Here is a 26,647-nt window from a genome sequence, read left to right as displayed (position 1 = left end):
GTTTTAAACTAAATGCGGAACCAATGAGAAGGGCTGCTATGGTCTGAGAAGGGAATTTGGAGACAGGAAGAGGAGCCTCATTTGGGGAGTTACAGCCCTGGTATTTGCGGGAAAACTCAGGAGTGGGATGAAGGAAAAGCTCTGTTCATACTCACCAGTGGATCTGGGGCTCAGCAGTTAGTAGAGTGTAGAATGGGGTGAGCTGATGAGGTCAGATGACAGAAAGGAATTCGTGTTCCTACCCAACACACACTCGCCCTTCATACCCGTTTCTCTGTTGTGTTCGCTAGAATGGCAGTGCTGGTGGTTCCCCAGGTAGGTGACTTGAGGAAGAAACGTGTTTTCTCTCTTTGTGCCTTGCCTCCCTCAAGTCTTCCAGCTTCCCCTCTACTGTTCGGTTCAGACACCCACTTCCTGCTGTGCTTCTGCTGTTGCTTTGCACAATCCCAACCAACCCAATCAAGTCAGGATTTCAGGCTGTGACCCTCCCACCCCCCAGCCCCACCGCAGCATATGGGATCTTACTTCCCTGACCAGGGATCGAACCTGTGCCCCCTGCGTTGGAAGCACAGAGTCTTAACCACTGGGCCGCCAGGGAAGTCCCAGGTTGTGATTTTTTTTTAAGCCAATGTCATTGCAGAGTGAGAAATCCTAGACACCGAGACCTTTTCTCCATCGAGGGGTCTAGGCAGCCGGGAGGCCTCTCCTTTTTCTGCTGATTTTAGGCTCTTTTATTTCTGAAATGGGTCTTGCTCAGCCTGAGGCAGCTACCCCTTGGTTGAGCTCACTGCGGTCCCGGTTGAACTTACACTTGCCCTTTGCACTTGTTGAGGGTAAGGGGCATTGTCTGGATGGAGGACCCTTGGCTAGACCCATTTCTGCTGTTCCTGGTCAGCTCCTTCCTCACTCTTCCCAGGGCAAAGGACACCTGCACACATCTGTCCCCCAAAGTGAAGACCATGCCGGAGGGTGTACGAGTTTCACTCTGTGCTCTTCTCATTAATTTGCTGACTACATACGGAGTGTGTACTATAGCCCAGGCTTGTTTTGTCTGCATCAGGGGTAAAATGATAAGCCAGTGGGGTACTACCTTATCCAGGTTGTTTTTCCATAATGGAGACAAGCACACCCTGTCACTTACTTACAGCCGTGCAAGTCAGATGCCCCAAAGCAAAGGACGTGTGCACTCATTCTCCTGTGACCCTCTACTTCCTTGCCCTCCCTGGCATCCCCATCACATCCAGCTGTGTCTCCTCTGTGCTGTCCCCGTGTGGCTCATCACAGCTGGAGAAAAGCACACCCCCAGATTGACTGGTCTCACTTCAGATTCCTGGCTCTGTTCCCTCACATTCCCTATGTGTCTGCTCCATGCCCTTCCTTTACAGGCCCTCATAAGTCCAATTCATCCTCTCCCATCTTTTCTCTCAAAGGCCCTGTTTCTTCTTCATTGAGCCCCTGGAGCGAAGGGAAGAGATCTCCTCTAACTGGCTCACCCATCTGCCTCAGGGCCTGTGTTGTCTCCTCAGTACCAACTGTGAAGAGTCTGTCCCTGCTTCTGGCTGCGGCTGACCGTGCGATTGTGCCCTTGTTGCCAACTTCACTCTGTGTCAGGACGGCATGGCATCCTTCCTCCACTGCATCATGTATTTGACTTTTAGGGGGTTATTTTCATCAGCATACACAAATGGTGGTGTTGCCTATCTTACACACAAGGACCAACACACACACACACACACACACACACACACACACACGCCAAAACCTTTTTATGCACTCTACCATCTTTATTTTTTTAAAGATGTTCTATTGGAAGTAGCACTCTTTCTTTTTTTTTTAAATTAATTAATTTATTTTGGCTGCGTTGGGTCTTCGTTGCTGCACGCAGGCTTTCTCTAGTTGCAGCAAGTGGGGGCTACTCTTTGTTGCAGTGCTCGGGCTTCTCATTGCAGTGGCTTCTCTTGTTGCAGAGCACGGGCTCTAGGCATGTGGGTTTCAGTAGTTGCGGCACGCGGGCTCAATAGTTGTGGCTCGAGGGCTCTAGAGCGCAGGCTCAGTAGTTGTGGCGCACAGGCTTAGGTTGCTCCACGGCATGTGGGATCCTCCTGGACCAGGGCTGGAACCCGTGTCCCCTGCATTGGCAGGCGGATTCTCAACCACTGCGCCACCAGGGAAGCTCACTCTACCATCTTTAAAACAAAGCATTCTTGGGCTTCCCTGGTGGCGCAGTGGTTGAGAGTCCACCTGCCGATGCAGGGGACACGGGTTCATGCCCCGGTCCGGGAAGATCCCACATGCCGCGGAGTGGCTGGGCCCGTGAGCCATGGCCGGTGAGCCTGCGCGTCCGGAGCCTGTGCTCCGCAACGGGAGAGGCCACAACAGTGAGGGGCCCGTGTACCGCAAAAAAAAAAAACAAAAAAACAAAGCATTCTTAATTAACTACATTTTCCCCACTACTGAGTACCTTTTCTCAATGCTCCATTTCAGAGCACAATATACTACAAACTTGTTTATATTCTTTGTCTTCAATTCTTGCCTCTAGTTCCCCTGTGAACCCCACCCAATCAAGCTTTCACATCCACCGTCTACTGATACTTTCTTTTCCAGAGTCACCAATGACCTCATCTCTCAATCGAATAATTTATTTCCTCTTCTCATCTTGCTTGTTGTATCGGCAGCATGTTGCGCACTGGATCACTCCTTCTTCCTTGAAAGACTGATTTTCTTGAAAGACTGATTTAACCTTTAAAAGTCCGTTTGCTTCAATTTTCTTCTCACTTCCCTGTTCCCTTCTCGCTGTCCTCTGATGAATTTTTCTGAACACCCTGGTTTCTGAACGTGGCAGCCTCCAAAAGTTTTAGTCGTTGAACCTCTTCTCTTGTCTACATCCGCTGCCTTTCCTCATCATCTCTTCTCAAGAGTTTTCAACACCACTTGCCCGTCTCCCAGTTTGCCCTCTCAAGCCCACATCTCTCCCTTAAAGTCTGGAATCCTGTGTCCACCTGTCTCCTCGACATCTCTGCTGGGACATCTAACAGGCATCTCCGCCTTAATTTGTCCGAAACTGACTCCTTGAGATCCCTGACTGTGTTCCCCCTGCCGTCTAACACATCTTGCTTGAGGGCGACACCATGCTTCCTGGGGCTCTGATGAACATTTTGGTATGTATATAAAATATATAAAACACTATGTTATGTGTAATTGTTCTAAAATGTAAGATACAAAAATATTAGATGTTTACTTAAAACGAGTGATGGAATATGTGGTTGCTAAAATTCTTTTTTTCTTATGGAAGGAAAATGCTTAGAGACCAAGGCCCTTCGTCATCTGCTTCCCCTGGTGCCTCTCTGACCTCCCCTCCCGCCCATCTCCTCACCCTGCTGCAGGCACCCAAGGCTCCTTCCTTTTCCTGGGGTCAAGGTTCCTGCTGTCCCAGGGCCCTCACAGGGGCTGTCCCTCAGATCCAGGTGGCAAACACGCTTCTTCCCCCAGGTCTGTGGTCTGATGTCAGCGTCTGAGTGGAGCCTTCTCTGACCACCCCCCTCCCATTTAACATGCCAGCCACACCCTCACCCCCACCTCTGGTCCCTAACGCCTGCTCTGCACGTTTCCTTCTGCTTCTTCCCCTTCCACTGGCTGAGTCCTGGTGAGAACCAGGCCTCAGGGGAGAGCAGACCCACAGGGAGGTGTCACACCTTTCAGAATGGCTGTTAGCCAGTAGGTAAGAGATAACAAGTATTGGCAAGGGTGGGGATAAAAGGGAACCCTCCTACCCTGTTGGTGGGAATGTAAATGGTACAGCAGTTGTGGAACTCAATGTGGAGTTTCTTCAAAACTTGAAAATAGGTCAGGCAGACCGCCTAGCAAGCCCGTTCTGGCTGTTGATGCAAAGGAGACAAAATCAGTATTTGGAAGGAGATACCTGCACTCCTGTGAGCATCCCTGCATTAGTCATAGCAGCTAAGATGTAGAAACAACATGAAGGTCTGGTGACAGACAAATGCATAACAAAAATGTGTTATATACATACCATGAACTATTATTATTCAGCCGTAAAAATGAAGGGTCCTGCCATTTATGACACCGTGGATGAACATGGAGAACATTCTGCTGAGTAAACTAAGCCAGACCTAGAAAGACATACTGTCTGATCTCGCTAATGTGTGGAAACTGAAAAAGTTAAACTCATAGAACCAGAGAGTAGAATGGTGGTTACCAAGGTCCGGGAGTTGGTGAAAATGGGGAGATTTTGGTCAAAGGGGTAAACTTTCAGTTGTAAAATGAGTTAAGTTCTGGGGAGCTAGTGTGCAGCATGCTGACTGTAGTTAATTGTAGTGTATTTCTATATGCTTGAATTTTGCAGAGAGAATAAATGTTAAGTGTTCTCACCACACAGACACAAAATGGTAATTGTGGGTTGATGGAAGTGTAATTACTTGATTGTGATAATTATTTCACAGTGTATACATCTGTCAAATAATCACATTGTACACCTTATATTTACACCATTTTAATTCATCAGTTACACCTCAGTAAAGCTGGGAAAGAATAAGAAAGTGGGGGCTGTGCTGGGCTTGCCTCCTGTGAGTGGTGCTCAACCCAGTCTTCCCATTAGATCGATGAGGCTTTATGCATAGACATGTTTTGTACCCTCTGACCAGGGATTCCTCTTCATGTAGTCAGTGTGAGACCAAAGCTCGATAATATCTATGTTGCCCCAGGATGTTCCAATCTGGATCCGTCAGTGAGCATCAGGACTCTGAGTCCCCCCATTCCTGAGGGCTGAGATCTGGGCTGAGGGTGAGGGCTCTGCTCTGCGTGGGGATGGATCAGGGCTGGTCGGTGACCTGAAGGGGATCGTCGGGTCCAGCTGAGGTGCCCGCTGCTGCTGGGTACGTGAGGGCCTCACCAGGAGGGGAGCGAGATCTGATGGAAAGTGTGGGGAAACTTACCTGTTGGTCTCTGTGTGGGAGTTACTGTCCTGAGTCCCTCCTGGGACAGTGGGCAGCAGAGGACCGTCTGTTCCACATGCTGAGGGCTTCCCTGTGTGTGTGGTGGTGACTCAGGAAGGGGGTGTGTTGATTCTATGCATTAAACAGCATCTTTCCAACTTTCAAGGTCAACCTCTAAAGACTCATGTTGTCTGAGGAAGAAGCCCGGAAGAGGAGGGAGAGGAAAGAAAAGGAGTCAGGAATGGCTGTGAGTCAGGTAAAGTCGTATTGTCAGTTGATTATTTTGTCTGTCCTTCCAAAATGCCCTTCTTCGGACTTGCCAATCTTCTCTGATGCTTCAGTTTGCTCAATAAAAGTTTGTTTTGTTTTTTTTTTAGTATTCTTTTTGTCATGATTTTTAATTATCCAAGAATTTTTCAACTCTACTATTTTGATCATTTCTTTCCTTAATCTGTTAAATTAATGTACACCACTAAGAACCCTTCCAATTTTGAATCAATATTTTATTACTGGAATAAACAAACTTTGTTTGGCTTTTTTTAATAGCTACATATCTAAATTTAAATGGATAAAATTATATTTGTATTTTTGAGTATATGTATTTTATAGACATTAAAGCATTATATATTTCTTCATGTTTGTATCTGTGTTTTACTAACCTACTATAGAATAATGTTGACAAACTAAATTAAGTACACTTAGTACATTTTCATTGTCCCAGAGATGTTGAAATACATTGATCAAAATAATTTAAAAAGTCATCCAAAATATGTTGAGACAGCTGCTCTCATTTTAGTGAATGGTGTGTCTACATGTGTGTGCATTAGTGCATGGATGTGAAAGTCCATGGCTTTTATAAAATATCATTTTATAAATAAGTTTTATATTTTTTTAGCAGTTGAAATTACATGTTAATCCTCTTTTACACTATCCCATTAATAATTTAAATAGTAGCAAAAATGGTAACATTATGTGTAGACACGTATGTATTTATATATGACTTTTTATGCATTTGCACGTTGTTCACCTTGTACGTTTCAGGGTTTTTCAGGGAGCCCTCTGTCAGGGTACTTTTCATGCTGTACTTAACTTTGATTGTTTAGGTTTGATTAGGGGCCGACCACCTGAGTTCAGGTGCTCGCTGTGTCATTTCTTAGCTATTTGATCTGAGGCGAGTTTCTTAGAGTGTCTGTGACACAGTTTTCTCCTCTGTAAAGTGGGAACAGGTCTTTCTCTAATGAGCTATTATGTCGGTAACAAGTTAATATATGTAAAGTCTCAAGCGTAATGCTTAGCACATAGGACGTGTTCACATGCGTTTCATCATTGTTCTTTGTTATCCTCGTCACAATTTTAAGATCCTGATCTCTCGGTAAAGCCACTGTGGAGTCGCCTCTGAAGACACCACTCATGTCCTAGCTGATCTGCATAGTGAATATCTGACACTCCTGTGTAGACAGCCCGTGTTGTGTTTTTACTTGTATATTTCATGTATCATCCACAAAAACCAGTAATCCACACTGACTTGGAGGATAGCGTAATCTTTTGTGGAAGCAAAGAAACTAAAATTTCAGGCATATAACTTGCTCAAAATGCCTTTACTCAAATCTGTCAGAACGCACTCTTCAACCCAGTTGATCCTCTCTCTTCTCCTTTTATGTGACGGTAAGAACTCTCCTCATGGCCCCTTGGTGAGATGTATCTTTTGTTTCAGGGACAGTTGACCTTTGAGGATGTGGCCATCACGTTCTCTCGGGAAGAGTGGGAATGCCTGGACCCGGCTCAGAGAGCCTTGTACCGGGACGTGATGTTGGAGACCTACGGGAACCTGCTCTCCCTGGGTGAGGATAACTTCCCTCTAGAAGTTGGGATCTGCCCTTGCGTATGTTTGCATTTTCCCTTGTGTGCCTCTTGGGAGGCCCTGTTTTGCTTGACTGACCTGAAAGCCCTGTTGACTCAGACATGAAAAGCTTTATGATTCGACATCAGGAGTTTAAAATTGCTTTTCTTCAGGAATCTGCCCATTTCATGATATACTAGTTGTTCCAGAGCTTCAGTATTTACAAAGCCCAATGGCAAACTCTTAATATATAAAATTTCTTGTTTTCTACCCCTGTGCTTTTGATTCAGTAGTTCTAGGAAGAGAGCTAGATGTCTGCATATTATACTGTTCCCTGTGTATTCAGAAGGAGGTGGTGGATGAATTTGTGAAATGTTTCTCCAGACCCACGTGTAATGTCCTCACTCCTCACCTGAACAAGGAACTGGGATTCTGGAAACGCCACAGGACACCATGTTCCTTTCTTTTTATGAGTACGAATTTCTTTCTGTTGTGAATATCATCTCCATTTTGGAGCAAGGGAAAGAGCTCTGGGCTCTGCAGAGTGAAGTGAAAAATAGCAAAAAATCAAATGAATGGGAACGTATCAAAGGTGCCAACACAGGTCGGAGCTCAGAAGAGCAGAGAGGAAACCTCACCATTAATAGTGTTTGGGAAACTTTCCTTAAGTGGGAGAGTTCTATGGAAAAACAGAAGTTTATTTCTTGTGAACTCTCAGAGGAAATTTTTCTCCTCCCTAACTTACCACTCTGTCCTTCAACATGTAAAATGTGTCCTTTCACCCTTCAGGGGTGCTGCAGCTCCAAAACAGACAAAGGCAGAGTTTTTGTCATGATCTACACCCCGTCATCTGGCTCCTGTGAACTCTTTGGCTCCTTGAGGAGCGTGGGATGGGATGTTTGAAAGGGGTCTCTTTTCCCCTTGGTCTCTCGTTCTGTTCTTGATTCCATCAGATGCTTAGTTCTTAGTCCATATTGATCAGAGCTGACATCTCCACAGTCCTAACCCCTGGACCTTTCCCAGTTCCATCTCCATTTGCTGTACTTAGGAGACCTAATCAGGAGATGAGAAAACACTGGCTGCTCTTTGATTCCATCTGTCACCCCAGAACCTGCATGGGGCTGTCTCAAGCCCTGCCTGCCTGTTCAAATCCCTCCACCCTTCCTCCTGTTCTTTTTTTTTTAATTAATTAATTTATTTTGTCTGTGTTGGGTCTTCATTTCTGTGCGAGGGCTTTCTCTAGTTGCGGGGAGCGGGGGCCACTCTTCATCACGGTGCGCTGGCCTCTCACCATCGCGGCCTCTCTTGTTGCGGAGCACAGGCTCCAGACGCGCAGGCTCAGTAGCTGTGGCTAACGGGCCCAGTTGTTCCGCAGCATGTGGGATCTTCCCAGACCAGGGCTCGAACCCGTGTCCCCAGCATTGGCAGGCAGATTCTCAACCACTGTGCCACCAGGGAAGCCCCTGTTCTATTTTTGTCACACAGCTTGGGGGTGTGTAACGGGAGGTGGGTTGGATCATCTGTGATTGTTACTTAGGGATACTGTAAAGACGGTGGACAGAGAGATCTTTTTAATCCCCAGTCCTACATGAGGAGCATGTGCCAGTCTTTCAGGCTCTTAGCTTGGCATCTGTGGATAGAGCACATGGTCCCTTCTCAAGATCCTACAAGATCTGCCCCCACATCTTGTATCTTCCTGCCTCTTGCACTACTCTATCTAGTTGGGTAATATAGACTCTTCCAGATTTCATATTCTCTTAAGTTTGCATGAATTTGCCCCTGAAACTTGCTTCTGAAATACACAGTCCTAGGGTCTGAAATTTTATCCTATTTTTTTGCCGTGATCATCCACCTTTAAGTAACGGACGATTTTTGGTGGGTTCTCCTATGGAGTGGGTTTCCTTGGTAACAAAATTCTTGATGGAGAATACTGTCACTCATATCTTGCGACGTTATCCTGCTACATAAGAAGCACCACTTGAAGCTACTCAGTAGAGTGGTCAGCATGTCCCAGGATACTGAGGTGGAAAGTATCAGGAGAGCCTGACTGATAAGTGTTTTCAGTAATCTTTCCAGTTTGGAGGAGTGTCATGAAAGCATCTCTCAAGGACACTGTGACAATGGTGTTCACATATGCGAATGACCATCCCCTTTGTGCCACAATAAATAACACACGAATTTCTGCTGGGAACATTTGTTATGAAGATCATATCCTCATATCTCTGAGGCTGTTGACTAAACTATTGTCCATACCACATTTTTTATCCTCTGTGTGTGCCATTGTTCAGTCTACCTCAACACATTATTTTGAAGCAATTTAGTGAGGGAACTTATGAAGCTGAATGATGCCTTCAGTGGAGTACCGTAATTTGTTGTGTTTAAGCCGCTGCTACTCTTTGTGTTCTTTGTTTCATATTTGCAGTGTGTGGGAGGGGGGGATTAGTGAGTGGATATTGTTTTCTATATATTACAGTATTTCCTCCTTTAGAGTTGGGGGTATGGCTCAGCAGCTGTTTCCCTAAATCCTACACTTAGTCCAGAATATTTTGAAAACATAGTCTCATTAATTCCTTCTACTTCTTTTCACCTGAGTACCAAATATTAAATTAAATTTATTACAATTTTTAAGTTGAGATTTTTAATATCTTGAGAATATATGTATTCTTTATTGTCACTCTCTTAATCCCAGGAATACCATTTGATTGCCTTGCCATAATTTGTTATATAAAATTCATTGCTTTTTCTATTGTATGTTTTCAATTTTCTGTATATAATTTGTTGAATTTTATATAAATTTCACTGAGTTTTTATTTTGGGGCATGACTGTGATATTCTAATAATCATGCTCCCTGTCTAGGTTCATTAATGTCCGTGTTGATATAGTGAATTAATACTTATATATGCCGTTGTGTTTTATAGAAAATTTAGCCCATTTCTTGCACTTTATGAACTTCTTCTCCACTGTTGTTTCTGACACCTGTATTTCCTGCAAAACTTCTAACGTTCTGGAAACTCCATTCCTTTTTTTTTGTTTGTTTATTTTATATTGGAGTATAATTGATTTGCAGTGTTGTGTTAGTTTCTGGTGTACAGCAAAGTGATTCATTCATACATATATGTAATAGTTTGCATCTGCTAATCCCAAAGTCCCAGTCCCTCTTCTGGAAATTGCATTCTTGAGTGAACACTAGAAGACCGTCTTGTTCCCCATCTTCCTTTCCATTAGCTTCATATAAAGTGCACCTGGTCCCTGTTGTCCCTCCTACTGGTGCTGTGCTCTTGTCCTCCAGCTTATCTGCTGTGTGTGTTGGTCACCACCTCTGTGCACATGGGTCTCCTCCATCAGTCTCCACGCCACGGCCAGAAAATGTTTCTGCACGGAACTGCTGTTACTACAGCGCCCATTAATGCAAGTCCTCCCCCATGAGGGCCATTCAACTGTTGTCTCCATAAGGTTACTTCTGTTCTCCTGATGATATTAATGAAGTCTAATTGATTAATTTTAGACACATTGCATATTATTGACTGATTCGAAATAATTATGTATCTACTAATACATAGTATTAAGAGTAGAAGCACCCCCGACCTCATGTTCTTTTTTTTATTGTGTCAAATAACTTTCATAATGTTTTACATCATTTGAGCTTAGAAGAGTTAACATATACCACGTTTTTCTTGTTGTTTGACTATAGATTCAGTTGATGACCATGAGTATTTAAACTCACTTGATTTCTCCCCATTATCCCCCCTCAGCAGCCCCTAGCAAACACCATTCTGCTTTCTGTTTCCGTGAAGTTGACTGTGTTTGATAACCTCACGTAAGTGGACTCGTATCGTATTTTTTGTGACTGGCTTATTTCGTAACATCCTCAGGGTTCATCCATGTTGTAGCACATGCCGGGATCTGAGTCTTTTGTTGTTTTGCCTGAATGATCACCTTTTTGTGCATTCATCTGTCAGTGGACACTTGGGTTGCTTCCACCTCTTGGCTATTGTGAATAATGCCTTTGTGAACACGGGTATGCAAATATCTGTTCCAGATCCTGCTTTCAGTTTCTTTGTTACATATACAGGGAAATGAAATTGCTAGATCATAGGTCTCTTAGTCGGTTTTGGCTCCTCTAACAAAGTTCCATAGACTGGGTGGCTTGTTAACAACAGAAATTTATTTCTCACCATTCTGGAGGCTGGAAGTCTGAGATTTGGGTGCCAACATGGTTCAGTTCTGAGGAGGACCCTCTTCCCCATGTCTGGCACAGAGCTCCCCAAACTCTTGGAATTTCCTGAGTGATAACAGCAATGGGAGCATCTTTTGGTATATTAGGTGTCTTGTCCTCAGTTTCTGAAATTACTTCAGAGCCATGAAGGTAGAATGGGTGTCTTGTTATTCATAACAAACCCCCTTAAGTCACAGCTGAGTTTATGGTAATAAGGTGACTTTTGGAAATTCCCTCAAGATGGGGGGCTATCACCAGGGGAACCAGCCATGTGATTAGAAGGTTGGAACTTTCAGTCTCACCCCTGATTGGAGGGGTTGGGGAGAGGGGCTAGAAATTGAGTTTGCCTGCCAGTAGCCACTGATTTAATCAGTCATGCCTGCGTAATGAAGCCTCCATGAAAACCCAGAAGGAGAGGTTTCTGAGAGCTTTCAGATTGGTGAGCACGTGGAGATTTGGGGAGAATGGTGGTCTGGGGGAAGGCGTGGAAACCCCGAACCCTTTCCCCATACCTTGCCCTATGCACCTCTTCCAGCTGGCTGTTCTTGAGTTATATCCTTTATAATAAACTGATGATCTAATAAGTAACATGTTTCTCTGAGTTCTATGAAACATTCTTAACAAATAAATCGTTGGAACCTCTGATCTGTAGGCTGCTGGTCAGAAGCCCTGGTGACATCCTGGACTTGAGATTGGCATCTAAAGTGTGAGGTGGAGGGGGCAGTTTTATAACACCAAGCCCTTAACCTGTCGGATATGACTATCTCCAGGTAGATAGTGTCACAACTGAGTTCAACTGTAGGACACCCAGCTGATGCCTGAACATTGCTTGTTGGCGTGGGGATCCACCCCTACCGCCATGATGGAATTGCTGATCAGACCCTTTTAGAATTCTTTCTATATTCCCAATATTAACCTATTATCAGATACATGATTTGCAAATATTCTTCCCATACCGTAGATTGTCTTTTCACTCTACTGAGTGTGCTTTAATGCACAATACCTTGTAAATTTTGATGCAGTCCAGTTTATCCATTTTTACTTCTGTTGCCTGTGCTTTTGATGTCATGTCTGATAGATCATTGCTGAATTCAGTGTCATGAAGGTTTCCTCCTGTTTCCTGCTATGAGTCTTATACTTTTGGAGCTCATGTTTAGACGTATGTGGTGTAAGCCAGTGGTCCAGCTACATTCTTCTGCATGTGGATATTCAGTTTTCTCAACATCTTTTGTGGTATACACTATCATTCCCCCACTGACTGGTCTTGACACCCTTGTGGAACATCACTTGACCGTATACACATTGTTTCTTTCTGACATTTATTTCTCTATTCTGTTCCACTGGTCTCTCTGTCCTTATGCTGGTACCACACTGTTTTGATGAGTGTACCTTCGTGTTAAGTATTTTTTTTAATAAATTTATTTATTTTATTTTTATCTGTTTTTGGTTGTGTTGGGTCTTTGTTGCTGTGTGCGGGCTTTCTCTAGTTGCAGTGAGCAAGGGCTACTCTTCGTTGCAGTGTACGGGCTTCTCATTGCGGTGGCTTCTCCCGTTGCAGAGCACGGGCTCTAGGGCGCATGGGCTTCAGTAGTTGTGGCGCATGGGCTTTGTTGCTTCGCGGCACGTGGGATCTTCTCGGACCAGGGCTTGAACCCGTGTCCCCTGCATCAGCAGGCAGATTCTTAACCACTGCGCCACCAGGGAAGCCCTGTGTTAAGTATTGAAATAAGGAAGTGGGAGATCGCCAACTTTATTCTCTTCAAGCTTGTTTTTGCTGTTCTTTGTCTCTTGAGATTTTATGTGCATCTTAGGATGAAATTATCTATTTCTACAAGAAACACTTGGGATTTTGCTAGGTATTTGCATTGAAGATGTTGATTGTTTTGGGTAATATTGACATCTTGACGATGTTGTATTCCAGTCCATGAACTTGGAATGTTTTTGCATTTATTTGTATCTTTCCTAATATTTTTCAGCAATGTTTTTAGTTTACAGTGTACAAATCTTCTTTGCTAAGGTTATGTGTGTTTTATTCTTTGATGTTATTGTCAGTGGAATTGTTTTCTCAGTTTTCTTTCAGATTGTTCATCGTTAATGTATAAAAACACACTTGAGGGCTTCCCTTGTGGTGCAGTGGTTGAGAGTCCGCCTGCCGATGCAGGGTACGTGGGTTCGTGCCCCGGTCGGGGAGGATTCCACATGCCGCGGAGCGGCTGGGCCTGTGAGCCATGGCCGCTGAGCCTGCACGTCCGGAGCCTGTGCTCCGCAACGGGAGAGGCCACAGCAGTGAGAGGCCCGCGTACCGCAAAAAAAAAAAAAAACAAAAAAAAAACAAAAAAACCCACTTGATTTTTGCATGTTGGTAATATATCTTGCAACTTTTCTGAATTCATTCATTAGTTCTAGCAGGATTTTTGCAGAATCTTCAGGTCTTTCTCCACATTTGATCATATCGGCTGGAAACAGATAATTTTCTTTCCTTTTTCTATCTGGATACCTTTTATTTCTTTTTCGTCCCATTCCGGCTAGGACTTCTAGTAATTTTTTTTCAGTAATATGTTTTATACAGATAGTGAGAGCATGTATTGTTGTCTTGTTCCTGATCTTCCAGGAAAAGCTTTCAGTCTTTCAACATGGAGTATGATGTTTTGGCCATTTAATACATGTCCTTTCCTGTGTTGAAGTAGCTGTTTTGTATTCCACTTTATTGAGTGTTTTTTATCATGTTAACTTTTTTCAAATAGTTTTCCTGCATCAATTGAGATGATTGTGTAGCTTTTTTTTCCCTTTTACTCTTTTTTTTTTTTTTTTGCGGTACGCGGGCCTCTCACTGCTGTGGCCTCTCCCGTTGCAGAGCACAGGCTCTGGATGCACAGGATCGGGATGCACAGGCTTAGCGGCCATGGCTCAGCGGCCATGGCTCACGGGCCCAGCCGCTCTGCTGCATGCGGGATCCTTCCAGACCGGGGCACGGACCCATGTCCCCTGCATCGGCAGGCGGACTCCCAACCACTGCGCCACCAGGGAAGCCCTCCTTTTACTCTATTAATGTGCATGTTTACATGGTAAAGTTTTTATATGTTGAACCACCCTTGCATTCCAAAAATATATCCCCCTTGGTCGTGGTGTATAATTCTTTTAATGCGGTGTTGCAGTTGGTTTACTATCGTTTTATTTGTGATTTTTGCATCAGTATTCATCAGAGGTATTGGTATGTGGTTTTCTAGCAGTGTCTTTGTCTGTTTTACTATTAGAGTAATTCTGGCCTCATAGAACGAGATTGGAAGTATTTCCTCCACTTCATGTTTTTTTGCAAGTGTTTGAGGAAGATTGGCATTCATTGTTTTTAAATGTTGGGTAGAATTCTGCAGTGAAGCTATCTGGCTTTCCTTTGTTGAATGCTTTTTGATTAGTGATTCAATCTCCTTACTAGGTATAGGTCTGTTCAGTTTTTGTATTTCTGAATTGTTCAGTCTTCAGAGGTTGTGTTGCTAAAAATTTAGCCATTTCTCCTTGGTTTACCACTCTTTATTTACACATAGAATTGCTTATACTATTCTCTTATAATCCTTTCGATTTCTGTAGCATCAGTTGTAATCAGTTATAATGTTCCCTCTTTCATTTCTGATTTTAGCTATGAGTCTTCTGATTTTTTTCTTAATCTTTCTGAGTGTAAAATTTGTCTCTCAAAGAACCAACTTTTAGTTTTGTGATTGTGGTTTTTATATTTTCTAGTTCCTTTATCTCTAATCTTACTCTTATTTCTTTCCTTCTGGAGCTTTGGCTCTGTTTTGGTCTTTTGAGATCTTTTTCTTTCCCATCTTTTCTTCCTTTCTCTCTCTCTGCTTTTTTTTTTTTTTTGAAATTCTTATTCATATGATAAACCAGGATCTCTTTTTTTTTTCTTTTATATGAAAATGTTTTTTAATAATTGGGGTCACATCATATATGTCATTTTTTTTAACATCTTTATTGGGATATAATTGCTTTACAATGGTGTGTTAGTTTCTGCTTTATAACAAAGTGAATCAGTTATACATATACATATGTTCCCACATGTCTTCCCTCTTGCGTCTCCCTCCCTCCCACTCTCCCTATCCCACCCCTCCAGGCTGTCACAAAGCACTGAGCTAATATCCCTGTGCCATGCGGCTGCTTCCCACTAGCTATCTACCTTACTACGTTTGTTAGTGTGTATATGTCCATGACTCTCTCTCGCCCTGTCAAAGCTCACCCAGGATCTCTTCTGTGCACTCCTTTGTATTTTCTTTTTCCCCAGGTCTGTTGACATATAATCAAACATAGCATGGTGTAAATTTAAAGAGTACAGAGTGATGATTTGATATACATATAATATATTGCTAAATAATTATCACAGCTTAGGTAACACATACATCAATTCACATAATTACAATTTTGTGTGTGTGTGGTGAGAACATTTAACATCTACTGTCTTATCAAATTCAAGTATATAATTACAATATTGTTAACAACAGTCACCATGCTGTGTATTAGATCCCCTGAACTTATTCGCCTTATAACTGAAACTGCCAATCTGCAGCCCCTGCAACCACTATTCTACTCTTTTTCTAATCGTTCGCTTTTGTTTTTGTTTTAAAATTCCACTACGTGTGATATAATTGAGGTCATACTGTATTTGTGTTTCTCTCCTGACTTACTTGACTTGGAATAATGCCCTGAAGGTCTGTCCATGCTGGTACAGGTAGCAGGATTTACTACTTAATTTTTTTATTGCTGAATAATATTCCATTGTGTGTGTAACATTTTAAAATTTATTTACATACTGTTGGACACTTAGGTTATTTCCATGTCTTGGCTATTGTAAATCATGCTGCAACAGCATGGGGGGCAGATATCTGAGGTAGTGATTTCACTTCCTTTCAGTATGTATCCAGAAGTGGGATTGCTATATCCTATGGGAGTGAAACCATGCACCTCAGTTTGGGACTTGAACCCACGTGCCAGGACTCGAACACGGCCAAAACCCACAGTCTTCCAACTGAGATCACACACCTGGTTTCAGGACTTAATGAAGCTCAGGTTCTTGATGTCTCATGGCAGAAAGAATTCAGTGAGAGACAAAGTGATTGGTAAGAAGTGGATTTATTTAGAGAGAAACACACTCCTCAGACAGAGTGTGGGCTGTCTCAGAAGATGAGAAAAGCTCCAGGGTATAGGGTTGTCAGTTTTTATAGGAGCGGGTAATTTTAGAGGAGCGGGTAATTTCATAGGCTAATGAGTGGGAGGAGTATTCCAGCTATTTTAGGAAGAGGCGGGGATTTCCAGGAATTGGGCCACTGCCCACTTTTTGATCCTTATGGTCGGTGTTGGAACTGTCATGGCGCCTGTGGGTGTGTCATTTAGCTTGCTGATGTGAGCGTATACTGAGGCTCAAGGTCTAGTGGAAAAAGTTGACTTGTCAGTCATCTTGGATCCATTTGGTTCTAATCAGTTTATGTCATGTCCTCAGGCTTTGTCATTCTTTCAAAGGTTGTGCCCTGCCTCCTTCCCTCCTGTTTCATTCTTTTTTTGTTTGTTTGTTTTTTAATATTTTGAGGAACGCTCCATACTCTTTTCCATGGTGGCTGCACCAATTTACATTCCCACCAGCATTGCACTGGGTTCCCTTTTCAACACATCCTCACCTCCCCTTATTATCTCTTGACATTTTGATGATAGCCATTCTACCAGGTGTGGGATGATAGCTTACTGTGGTTTTGATTTGCATTTCCTCCTAAGGAAGGAGCTGGAATTTGGGAAGCTTCCTCCCAGTTGTGGTTGTGGTTTTCTGTAGTTTTTATTCTCTATTTCATTTATCTCTGATCTACTTTTTTCTACTTCTGCTAGCTTTGGTCTTTTTTGTTCTTCTATATATATATATATATTCCACCTATAAGTGAGATCATTCAGTATTAGTTTTTATGTGTGACTTATTTTACTGAGCATATACTCTCAACATCCATCCATGTTGGTACAAATAGCAGAATTTCCTTCTTTTCTGTGGCTAAATAATATTGCATTGTGTATGTCTACTAGATTTTTTTTATCCATTCATCTTTTGGACACTTAGGTTGTTTCTATGTGTTGGTGTAATGAATATGGGAGTGCAGGTATCTTTTTAAGACAGTGATCTTATTTTGTTCGATATATACCCAGCAGTGGAATTGCTGCATTATATGATAGCGGGGTGTTTTTTTTTTTAATATTTTGAGGAAATTATATACTGTTTTCCATAGTGGCTGCAACAGTTTACATTCTTCCCAGCAGCGATCCCTTTTTTCCACGTTCTGCTCAACACTTGTTATCTCTTGTCTTTTTTGATGGTAACCCATCTGAGGGGTGTGAGGTGATATCTCACTGTGGTTTTGATTTGCATTTCCTCCTGAGGGCAGATCTGGGTTTTGGGAGGCTTTCTCCTGTTCATTCTCACAGCAATGTGCTGGGGAGTGAGTGAGTCAAAGGCTAGCAAATCGTCATGATCTTTCTGACACTTTTTGGTTCAGTGTTTTGGGGGTAGTCATTTGTTTGAGTGCTGCAGCTTTATTACTGGTTTCCAGAGTTTTCCCAAAGGATTTTTTTTCCCCTTTGGTTGTATATTGTTATTAACTGGGTGTCTCCATGGGGTAATCATTGCCTTGAGTTTATTGGTCTTACCATCTTGCTGACATCACTCCTCATGCCTTTTATATGGCGGAGATTATGTTAAGAGATCCAGGATATGAGTTCAAGTAATTAGAGACCCCAGGAAAAGGGACACTTATTTTTAATACCAAACAGTCTTAGATTTCTTTTTTAAAAGATTTTATATAAGTAGTGTTTTATTTAATAAAATTCTTTTTAAAAAAAAAAACTAACATTATCATATCTTAAAATGCTCAGACCTTAGCAAACACCTCCTGCTATCTTGGTTTCTCCAGACAAACTCTCTGCCCACCCAGCCAGGAGATCATCATTTTAAAATCAAGATCCCCCTATTTTGCTGTACCATTGATAACATTTTATTGTACCTGCATGTGTGTGTACAGAGTAAACACATCCATCTCCTCTTGATGGCCATTTCCTTATTCTTCTCCCATACTTGCACATATCCTGGAATATCATTGTGTGTTGAATACATGCCTGGAAATGGAACGCATGAGATGCTCAGTTTAACAAATTTCACAGCAGGTATTGATATAGGTGTAAACCTGCTCTTCCATTTTTGCCCCATAGTCTGTATATAATTACATTAGTTAAAACTGGGACAGCATTGTGCTCCTTGCCAGTTCTTCTTTTCCTCCGAGCTCAGTATTTTAGTCACCCTTGTATGGTTGTAGACCCACAGACATGCAGACACAAGCTGTGCACCCACGTGTTTTTTACTCCCTGCCCTCCACTCTTGCCCTTCCTCAGACCTGACCTTTCTCACCAGGTATCTTGACTTGGATGGAATACACTGTTATTTCCTAGAGTTATTAAGTCTGTACTCTGGAACTCCCCGATCTCCACAACACTCCTTTACCCACCCACCCTACCCCTGCATTACTCACACTGTAAAAAATGACCCCTATTTATCCACTGAACAACTTTCTCCAGACAGGACCTGAATCAGAATGTACAGGGATGAGGACTCAAAAGCAAATTCCAGGAGGAGTGGCCGAGTCACACTGTTACAGTGACACAGCTGAGTTCCTATATCTCCTTTGAAGTATTTCTTTCTAAGCTCCTGGTATTCGTTGTAATATTCTGTAATCTGTACTGCCTGAGTGGCCAGTCATGCTTAAGAACACGTCTGATTCTGTAGGTACAGGTTCAAATCTTGCTTCTGTCACTTTCTGTGTAAATTTGTGTTAGGTACATAAACCCTGTGAATCTGCTGTCCTTATTTTAAAAATAATGGTGATTTACCTCAAGCCTTAAAACAAATTAGTGGTTTTTTTGTTTTTGGTTTTTTTTATTAGGTTGTGTGGGGTCTTAGTTGCAGCAGGCGGGCTCCTTAGTTGCAGCTCACCAGCTCCTTAGTTGTGGCATGTGAACTCCTAGTTGCGGCATGCATGTGGGATCTTGTTCCCTGACCAGCGGTTGAACCCGGGCCCCCTGCACTGGGAACGTGAAGTCTTCCACCAGGGAAGTCCCCAAATTAGTGTTTTTAGATGGCTTAGAATATTGTATGTTTTACAGTAAAGACTCAAAAAGTTACTTTTCTGTAATAAGATATGTCAACTTGCTGTCATATTTATTATGAGATATCCCTTTGTCTGCAATACACCTTGTATGTTTTTATTTTGCAGTATATTCTCAACAATGTTGTCTCTGACCTTAATTAGTAAATTTTCAAAGCACATTACTCTGTATCACATATGGTTTGGTGCCAGTGAACAGGATAATTAAAGGGCACTGCATAGAGAGGGAATTCCTCAATTAATTGATATAACTGCAGTCATGAAATCATAACTGTGACTTCTGACTTCTTTCTCCAGCTCTTCTTTATAATGTTATGTATTTTCCTGACATGATATTGCATGAGTCGGTGATTTCAACATAACTCCCAGTTCTCATATTGTGTGCTCCTTCTAGAATAGAAGTCCTTTCTTTATTCTAAAGGGGGAATGTTAAGAGTTCCACAGAGTAGGGCTTCCCTGGTGGCGCAGCGGTTGGGAGTCCGCCTGCCGATGCAGGGGACGCGGGTTCATGCCCCGCTCCGGGGCATCCCACATGCCGCGGAGCAGCTGGGCCCGTGAGCCATGGCCGTTGGGCCTGCGCATCCGGAGCCTGTGCTCCGCAACGGGAGAGGCCACAACAGTGAGGGGCCCGAGTACTGCAAAAAAAAAAAAAAAAGAGTTCCACAGAGTAAAATTTTCTATAATATGGTGACTTATTATTTATGCTGGCTTTATCATGATTTACTAGAATATTTACCAATTTATATTGTGATTTATAGATGATGCTTTTTCAGCATGTATTATGCAATATATCTGACACGCACCACTTATTAATGCTGTAAAATGCCTATTCTCAATGGGGACATGTGGATTTATAATGTGTATTAAGATAAATATTTTGTTTTCTTATAAATTGTTTTATTGATTTATTTTCTCAATGCTGCAATGGTTTTGTGATTTCTAAACGGCGAGTTATTTAGATTATTCATTAGATAAGTTTGTTTTGGATTATTTACCATTACAGTACATTGTCCTTTAGTACTTATTTATGTACAATAATTACACATAAAATATATATTATGGGTTTTTCTCCTCAGTTATGAGACAGCAGTATGTTTACTGCCAACAGGTATGTGATCTTTGTGGTCATGGTGGAAAATACCCTTTCTTCGAGAGCTAAGTTTGCACAATGTGAGTGTTTTTGTCATAGGGTGTTTGACTAGGCTACCCTAAAATTAATTTGAATTACATGTGATTATTCTTTCATTAATAAAGGATCCTATTTCTTTAGTGTGTCAAAAATTTTGAAGATCATGGTTGGGAAGTTTTATAACTCTGTTCAGGATAAGTGTTACCTTTGGCATCATATCACGTTTTCAACATGAAACATTTATTTACGATCTGTAATTAATAGGATACCTATGTTTCTTTATATCTTGTAGCTGTCTCTCATATACATGTGATCAAGAAATTAAAACCAAAAGCGAACAGTGACACAGGAGAAGTATTCCAAACAGTGATGTTGGGAAGACATGAAAGCCATGAAATCAGAGATTTTTACTTCAGGGAGATCCAGGAAAACATGCATGTGTTTGAGTGTCAGTGGAGAGATGATGAAAGAAATTACAAAGGAATGCCTATAACCCATAGTGAAAATCTCACTGACAGAAAAAATCAACATGGTGGAAGGGATACTGGAAACAAACTTATTGAAAATAAGCTTACATTAAGTTTTCGGGATGAACTGCATATATTTAAAAGTGAAGAGAAATTTGATCAATTTAATCAGGCTGACAAGAGTATCAACAGTAGTACCTCATTTTTACCACTTCAGACAATTTCTCCTATTGTCCAAACCAACATTTCTAATACATATAAGAGTGACTTTATGCATCCTTCAGTACTGACACAAGACCAGAAAGCATACAAGGAAAAACCTTACAAATGTAGTGAGTGTGGCAAAACCTTTCCTTATGGCTCAAACCTCAGTAGACATCAGTTAATCCACACAGGAGAGAAACCATATAATTGTGATGTATGTGGTAAGGTGTTTAGTCGAAATTCACACCTTGCGTGTCATCAGAGAATTCATACTGGAGAGAGACCTTATAAATGTAAAGAGTGTGGCAAGGCCTTTAACCAGCGCTCAAACCTCACTCGACATCAGGTCATCCATACAAGAGAGAGGGCATATGAATGTGATGTGTGTGGCAAGGTCTTCAGTCGAAAATCAATCCTTGGAAGTCATCAGACGGTGCATTTTGGAGAGAAATCTTACACATGTAATGAGTGTGGCAAAGCCTTTAGGAAGCATTCAAGCCTTACTCAGCATAAGAGGATCCATACTGGAGAGAAGCCTTACCTATGTGTTGAGTGTGGAAAGGCCTTTAGGAAGCATTCAAATCTTACGCAACATAAGATAATCCATACTGGAGAGAAACCTTACAGATGTAATGAGTGTGGCAAAGCCTTCAGTGTGCACTCAGCCCTAAGGAACCATCGGATAATCCACACAGGAGAGAAACCATACAAATGTGATGTGTGTGGCAAGGTCTTTAGTCGAAATTCAGTCCTTGCAAGTCATCAGAGGCTGCACACTGGGGAGAAACCTTACAAGTGTCAAGAGTGTGGGAGGTCATTTATTCAACGTTCACTCCTTTGGATTCATGAGAAAATTCATACTGGCGAGAAACCTTACAAATGTAATGAGTGCGGCAAAGCCTTTCCCGTGCGGTCAGTCCTTACCCAGCACATGAGAATCCATACTGGAGAGAAACCTTATATATGTGTTGAGTGTGGCAAAGCCTTTACAAAACATTCAAATCTTAGTCAGCATAAGACAATCCATACTGGAGAGAAACCGTACAAATGTGATGAGTGTGGCAGAGCTTTTACCCAAATTTCAAGTCTTAGTAGGCATCAGAGAAGGCATACCGGAAAGAAAACAAATAAATGTAGTGTGTGTGTCAAGGCTTTGATGCAGCATTCACAGCTTTGGGGTCATGAGAGAACTCAAACTGGAGAACTCAAATGCAATTTATGTGGCAAGGCTTTTACCCAGCACTCAAGCCTTGCGGCACATCAGAGGATTCATAGAGGAGAAAGACCTTATAAATGCAATGAATGCGATAAGGCTTTTGTCCAGAATTCACAGCTTTGGCGTCACAAGAGAACTCATATTGGAGAGAAATCTCATAAATGTAATGAGTGTGGCAAAGCCTTTACAGATAGTTCACATCTTAATCGACATAAGATAATACATACTGGTGAGAAACCTTACAAATGTCATGAGTGTGGCAGAGCTTTTACCCAATTTACAAACCTTGCTAGGCATCAGAAAATACATACGGAAAAGAAACATTATAAAGCTGATACATGTGGCAGTGCTTTTATTAAAAGCTGAAGCTTTGGGGATCATTGGAGAATTCATAGTAGAAAGAATATAAGGATTGAGATAAAACTTATGCAGGTGGTCAAGCCTTAAAATCAGAGACTCCATCAAGGAGAGAAATATAAAACCTTAAGTATGTGGCAGAGCTTGCAACCAGGCTTGTGGAACATAACAGAATTCTTACTAGAGAGAAACCTTCCAAATGTAATGACAGTGACCAGCTTTGTCAGAAATGTGTACCTTTGTGGTCATGAATGAATTCACATAAGATAAAAACTGTACAAGTGTGTCAAGGCCTTTAAGCAGTGACCTCAGGATACACCACAAAGAATTCATACCGGAAAGAAACATTACAAATGTAACAAAGGTGATAAAGTGTTCAACCAGTGCTGTCAGTCGACTTACACATAAGAAAATTTATACTGGGGGAACTAAATCTGCCAATGGAGAAAGGACATCTGTGGGAAAGTTTAATTATCTTCAGTTTGTGAAATTTTTTTATTCAGTTATTTGAGGTTTCTTGAAAAGGCTGCATTATTGTTGATGACCTGCAACCTGAAGTTAGAAACCTGTTGATGTCGTAGTTTCATTACATGCTTTTCATTTGTCACCATGATGGTCTCAGGAAAGGGATCAGTAAGATGAAAGGAGCTACTTCTTGGGAATTCCCTGGCGGTCCAGTGGTTAGGACTCCGCACTCTCACTGCCAAGGACCCAGGTTCAGTCCCTGGTCAGGGAACCAAGATCCCACAAGCTGTACTGCACGGCCAAAAAAAAAAAAAAAAAAAGGACCTACTTCTTTAGGTGGGGTTTATTCATATCCGTGTAACCTAGAAAAACTAGGACACAATTTTAAGATACAATATGATATAAATTTGAGAGCCTGGGGAGTGACAGAATAGATGAACACTAATAATACATTATTTGGCTGTTTGGGTTGAATGGCATCTATAACAATCTCTTTCCATGTTAGACTCAAACAACTTACAGTTTTGAAAATGTATATTCATAATTTGCATTTAGCTATTCATTCCATGGTGTATCCTAGATTATTTCAGTGCCTATAATAAAAATACAGTGAAATTTCAGATTCTCACACCCTAATACCTGCCTCCCAACATTCATGGGTATACACGATATGATTATAGTTTTGCCTGCCTTTTTGTGCGTGGAGGCCAAAATTAGACCCATGGATTGCACCTTTACATGAAGTGAAAATAGAAATATAGTAAGGATACGAAAAATATAAGAAAATAGAAGAAATTTCAGAAGTAAAGAAATATAACAGCCTATTTTTTGTAATTGGAGCACTCAGGGAAATAATTTGAAAGGATCGGTGGTCATGAGTTTCCTTTTTTTTTTTTTTGGTGGTACACAGGCCTCTCACCGTTGCGGCCTCTCCCGTTGCGGAGCACAGGCTCCGGACGCGCAGGCTCAGCGGCCATGGCTTACCGGCCCAGCCGCTCCGCGGCATGTGGGATCTTCCCGGAGCGGGGCACGAACCCGTGTCCCCTGCATCGGCAGGCGGACTCTCAACCACTGCGCCACCAGGGAAGCCCCACAGTAGCCATTTTGAAAGTCTATAAAAATCTGTTTGAAGTTACAGTAATAAGTAATATGTTTCATAGTTACTAAACTGTAGTAACATTCCATTTTGTTAGTCATATTTATCGTCTTTTTAAAATACTGTTTAGCCCAATTTGTATATTTAATTTGTATTTCCTTTTTATGGATCCAGTGAAAAATCTGGAGGATGCATAAATCAAGTTATTTTCAGTTTTGTGTGGTATGAAAGTGTACATAGAGCAATGACAGGTACAAAGCATGTGTTATATTAAACACAAAGAAAGAGGCCTCTCACGTTTTTCATTTAGGTTGAGAGAATTGAAATGATACGAGATAATGAACTAAAGTCTCAGAATGTGGAAGCAGGAGACTTGTTGCTAATGTGCGGGTGCATCACTGGAATTTTTGGAAACTCGATATGTTAATTTTATCTTACAATGTATCTCTTCAGTTCCTCCCCATCTTGCCCTTATTCCTGTCATCGTCTTTTCCTTCCATTAGTACAATGGAAACTGGAACTCGTATCCCCAACACCTTGTAGGCCATGGTTAGTATAATAGAGCAGATCTCTTTCCTGAGTTTGATATGGAGATACTAGATTGTTTGTTTTGTTGAGGTATAATTTGCGTACGATAAAATTCACACATTTTAAGTGCACAGTATGGTAGGACTTGTATATTTACAATGTCCAACCACAGTATTTTCATCATTCATCACTCCTCTTTAAAAAAAACAAACAAACCTGCACACATTAGCAGTTATTCCATATTCCATCCCCAGCCACAAGGAAACATTAAGTTACCTTCTGTCTGCATGAATGTGGCTCTTTGGGGCATTTCATATAAATTAAGTCATATAACGTGGCCTTATTTCTCCCTTCTTTCAGTTAGTTTACTCTCTACAAGGGTCATCCATATTGTAACATTTATTAGTGCCTCATAACTTTTTATTGCTGAGCAGTAATATCCACAGTTTGATTACCCAGTCACTCATTGGAGGGGTTCTTTACACGTTTTGGCTGTTAAGAAAAATGCTTCTATGGACATCTTTTACAAGAAGTCTTTGTGGATATGTGTTTTCCCTTCTCTCAGGTATATTTGTATAAGAGGAAGCTCTGATTGTGATATTGTGATTTATGACATATAGATTTGGTCATTCAGATGAGTAATGTGTTACTTCCACTCACACCCTATTTGGCGAAACTGTTCTCATGGTCTTGCCTAGCTGCACAGTGGCTGAGAAATTAGGGGAACGCATAGCTCTTGATGTGGAGCAATTAAAAGAGTGAAGAAAGTCATTATGTTGGTGTAATTACCATGCAGCTATATGTGGAAATTAAAATGAATAAAAGTGAAAAATATAATTGAGAAGTATAATGTAAGAATTATTTCATGTCTTTCAGAACAAACACAACTTTAAAATAACATTTTAAGTTCACCCTCAATTGAGTATGTTTGCCATTTCCAGGGAAATCCTGTTGACATCTCTGCTGTTTCATGGGAAATATTTATTGTAGCTTTCCCAATTCTGAACATCACTGAGTTATGATATAACAGTTATATTTCTATTAAGTTATAGTTCAATATGAAAATACATTTAGAGATGACATTAAACTATATTCTAAACTAGAATCAGAATATCTGTATTAAAGCTTGAAGAATTTTTTTTTTTAATTTATTTTATTTTTTAATTTATTGTTGGCTGCGTTGGGTCTTCGTTGTTGCACGCAGGCTTTCTCTAGTTGTGCTGAGTGGGGTCTACTCTTTGTTGTGGTGTGCGGGCTTCTCATTGCGGTGGCTTCTCTTGTTGCGGAGCACGGGCTCTAGGTGCTCGGGCTTCAGTAGTTGTGGCACACGGGCTCAGTAGTTGTGGTTTGCAGGCTCTAGAGTGCAGACTCAGTAGTTGTGGTGCACGGGCTTAGTTGCTCCGTGGCATGTGGGAGCTTCCTGGACCAGGGCTCGAACCTGTGTCCCCTGCATTGGCAGGCAGGTTCTTAACCACTTGCCACCAGGGGAGTCCCTGAAGAATTATTTTAGTTTGTTTAGATTGAGATGAAGCTGAAAGGAAATAAATCTGTAATTTAGACAACACTAAGTCCTCTAATAACTTTTGCCTCATTTGGAACACCTCATAGTCTGGCCATGAGTTGCATGGAATATTATACTCTCGGGCCTTAGAACAAAGTCAGTTGATATATCTCTTCCCACAATTATCCTTGGCTACCTTGTCATTTAATATCATTAATAAGGGGTATTTTACTTTGATCTGAAAAATGTTTTCTTGAACATCTTTTTCCTTTACCTTCCTCTGTTTTTGAGATGGGAATCTGAAATTCCAAAATTCCAATCCCTTATTAATTACGGTGGCCATTTAACACAACTAGCTAATAATATTTGGGTGAAAAAAAAGTCTGGGATTATTGTTTCCATGAAAACAGGATAAAATCTAATAATGAAAAGGGTTTTACCCCTCAGCCTTCACCCTTCTTCGTCATCGCTCAGCCAGGTTGCTATTAGGACACC

The 26,647-nt window shown here is 41.6% G+C and overlaps 1 protein-coding gene across 8 annotated transcripts in view; it reads left to right on the top strand.

The window, feature by feature from the left end:
- LOC114908222 (zinc finger protein 665-like) overlaps nucleotides 1-25,495 on the top strand; it is a 28,224-nt gene extending 2,729 nt beyond the window's left edge. For 5 of the 8 annotated variants that reach the window (XM_029244532.1, XM_029244537.1, XM_029244533.1 and 2 more), the window contains 3 exons: nucleotides 5,116-5,205; nucleotides 6,664-6,790; nucleotides 20,611-25,495. In XM_029244532.1, the coding sequence (XP_029100365.1) occupies nucleotides 5,134-5,205; nucleotides 6,664-6,790; nucleotides 20,611-22,571 (2,160 nt within the window). In that variant the 5' untranslated portion in view covers nucleotides 5,116-5,133 and the 3' untranslated portion in view covers nucleotides 22,572-25,495. The other 3 variants (XM_029244539.1, XM_029244535.1, XM_029244538.1) reach the window with 3 other exon arrangements.
- The last annotated feature ends 1,152 nt before the right edge of the window (nucleotides 25,496-26,647 follow it).

Source organism: Monodon monoceros, unplaced genomic scaffold, assembly GCF_005190385.1.
Source record: "Monodon monoceros isolate NGI ecotype Baffin Bay Population unplaced genomic scaffold, NGI_Narwhal_1 Super_Scaffold_10, whole genome shotgun sequence".
Classification (NCBI taxonomy): domain Eukaryota; kingdom Metazoa; phylum Chordata; class Mammalia; order Artiodactyla; family Monodontidae; genus Monodon; species Monodon monoceros.
Note: the sequence above shows the minus strand (reverse complement) of the source record. Positions and strands in the feature narration are given on the sequence as shown.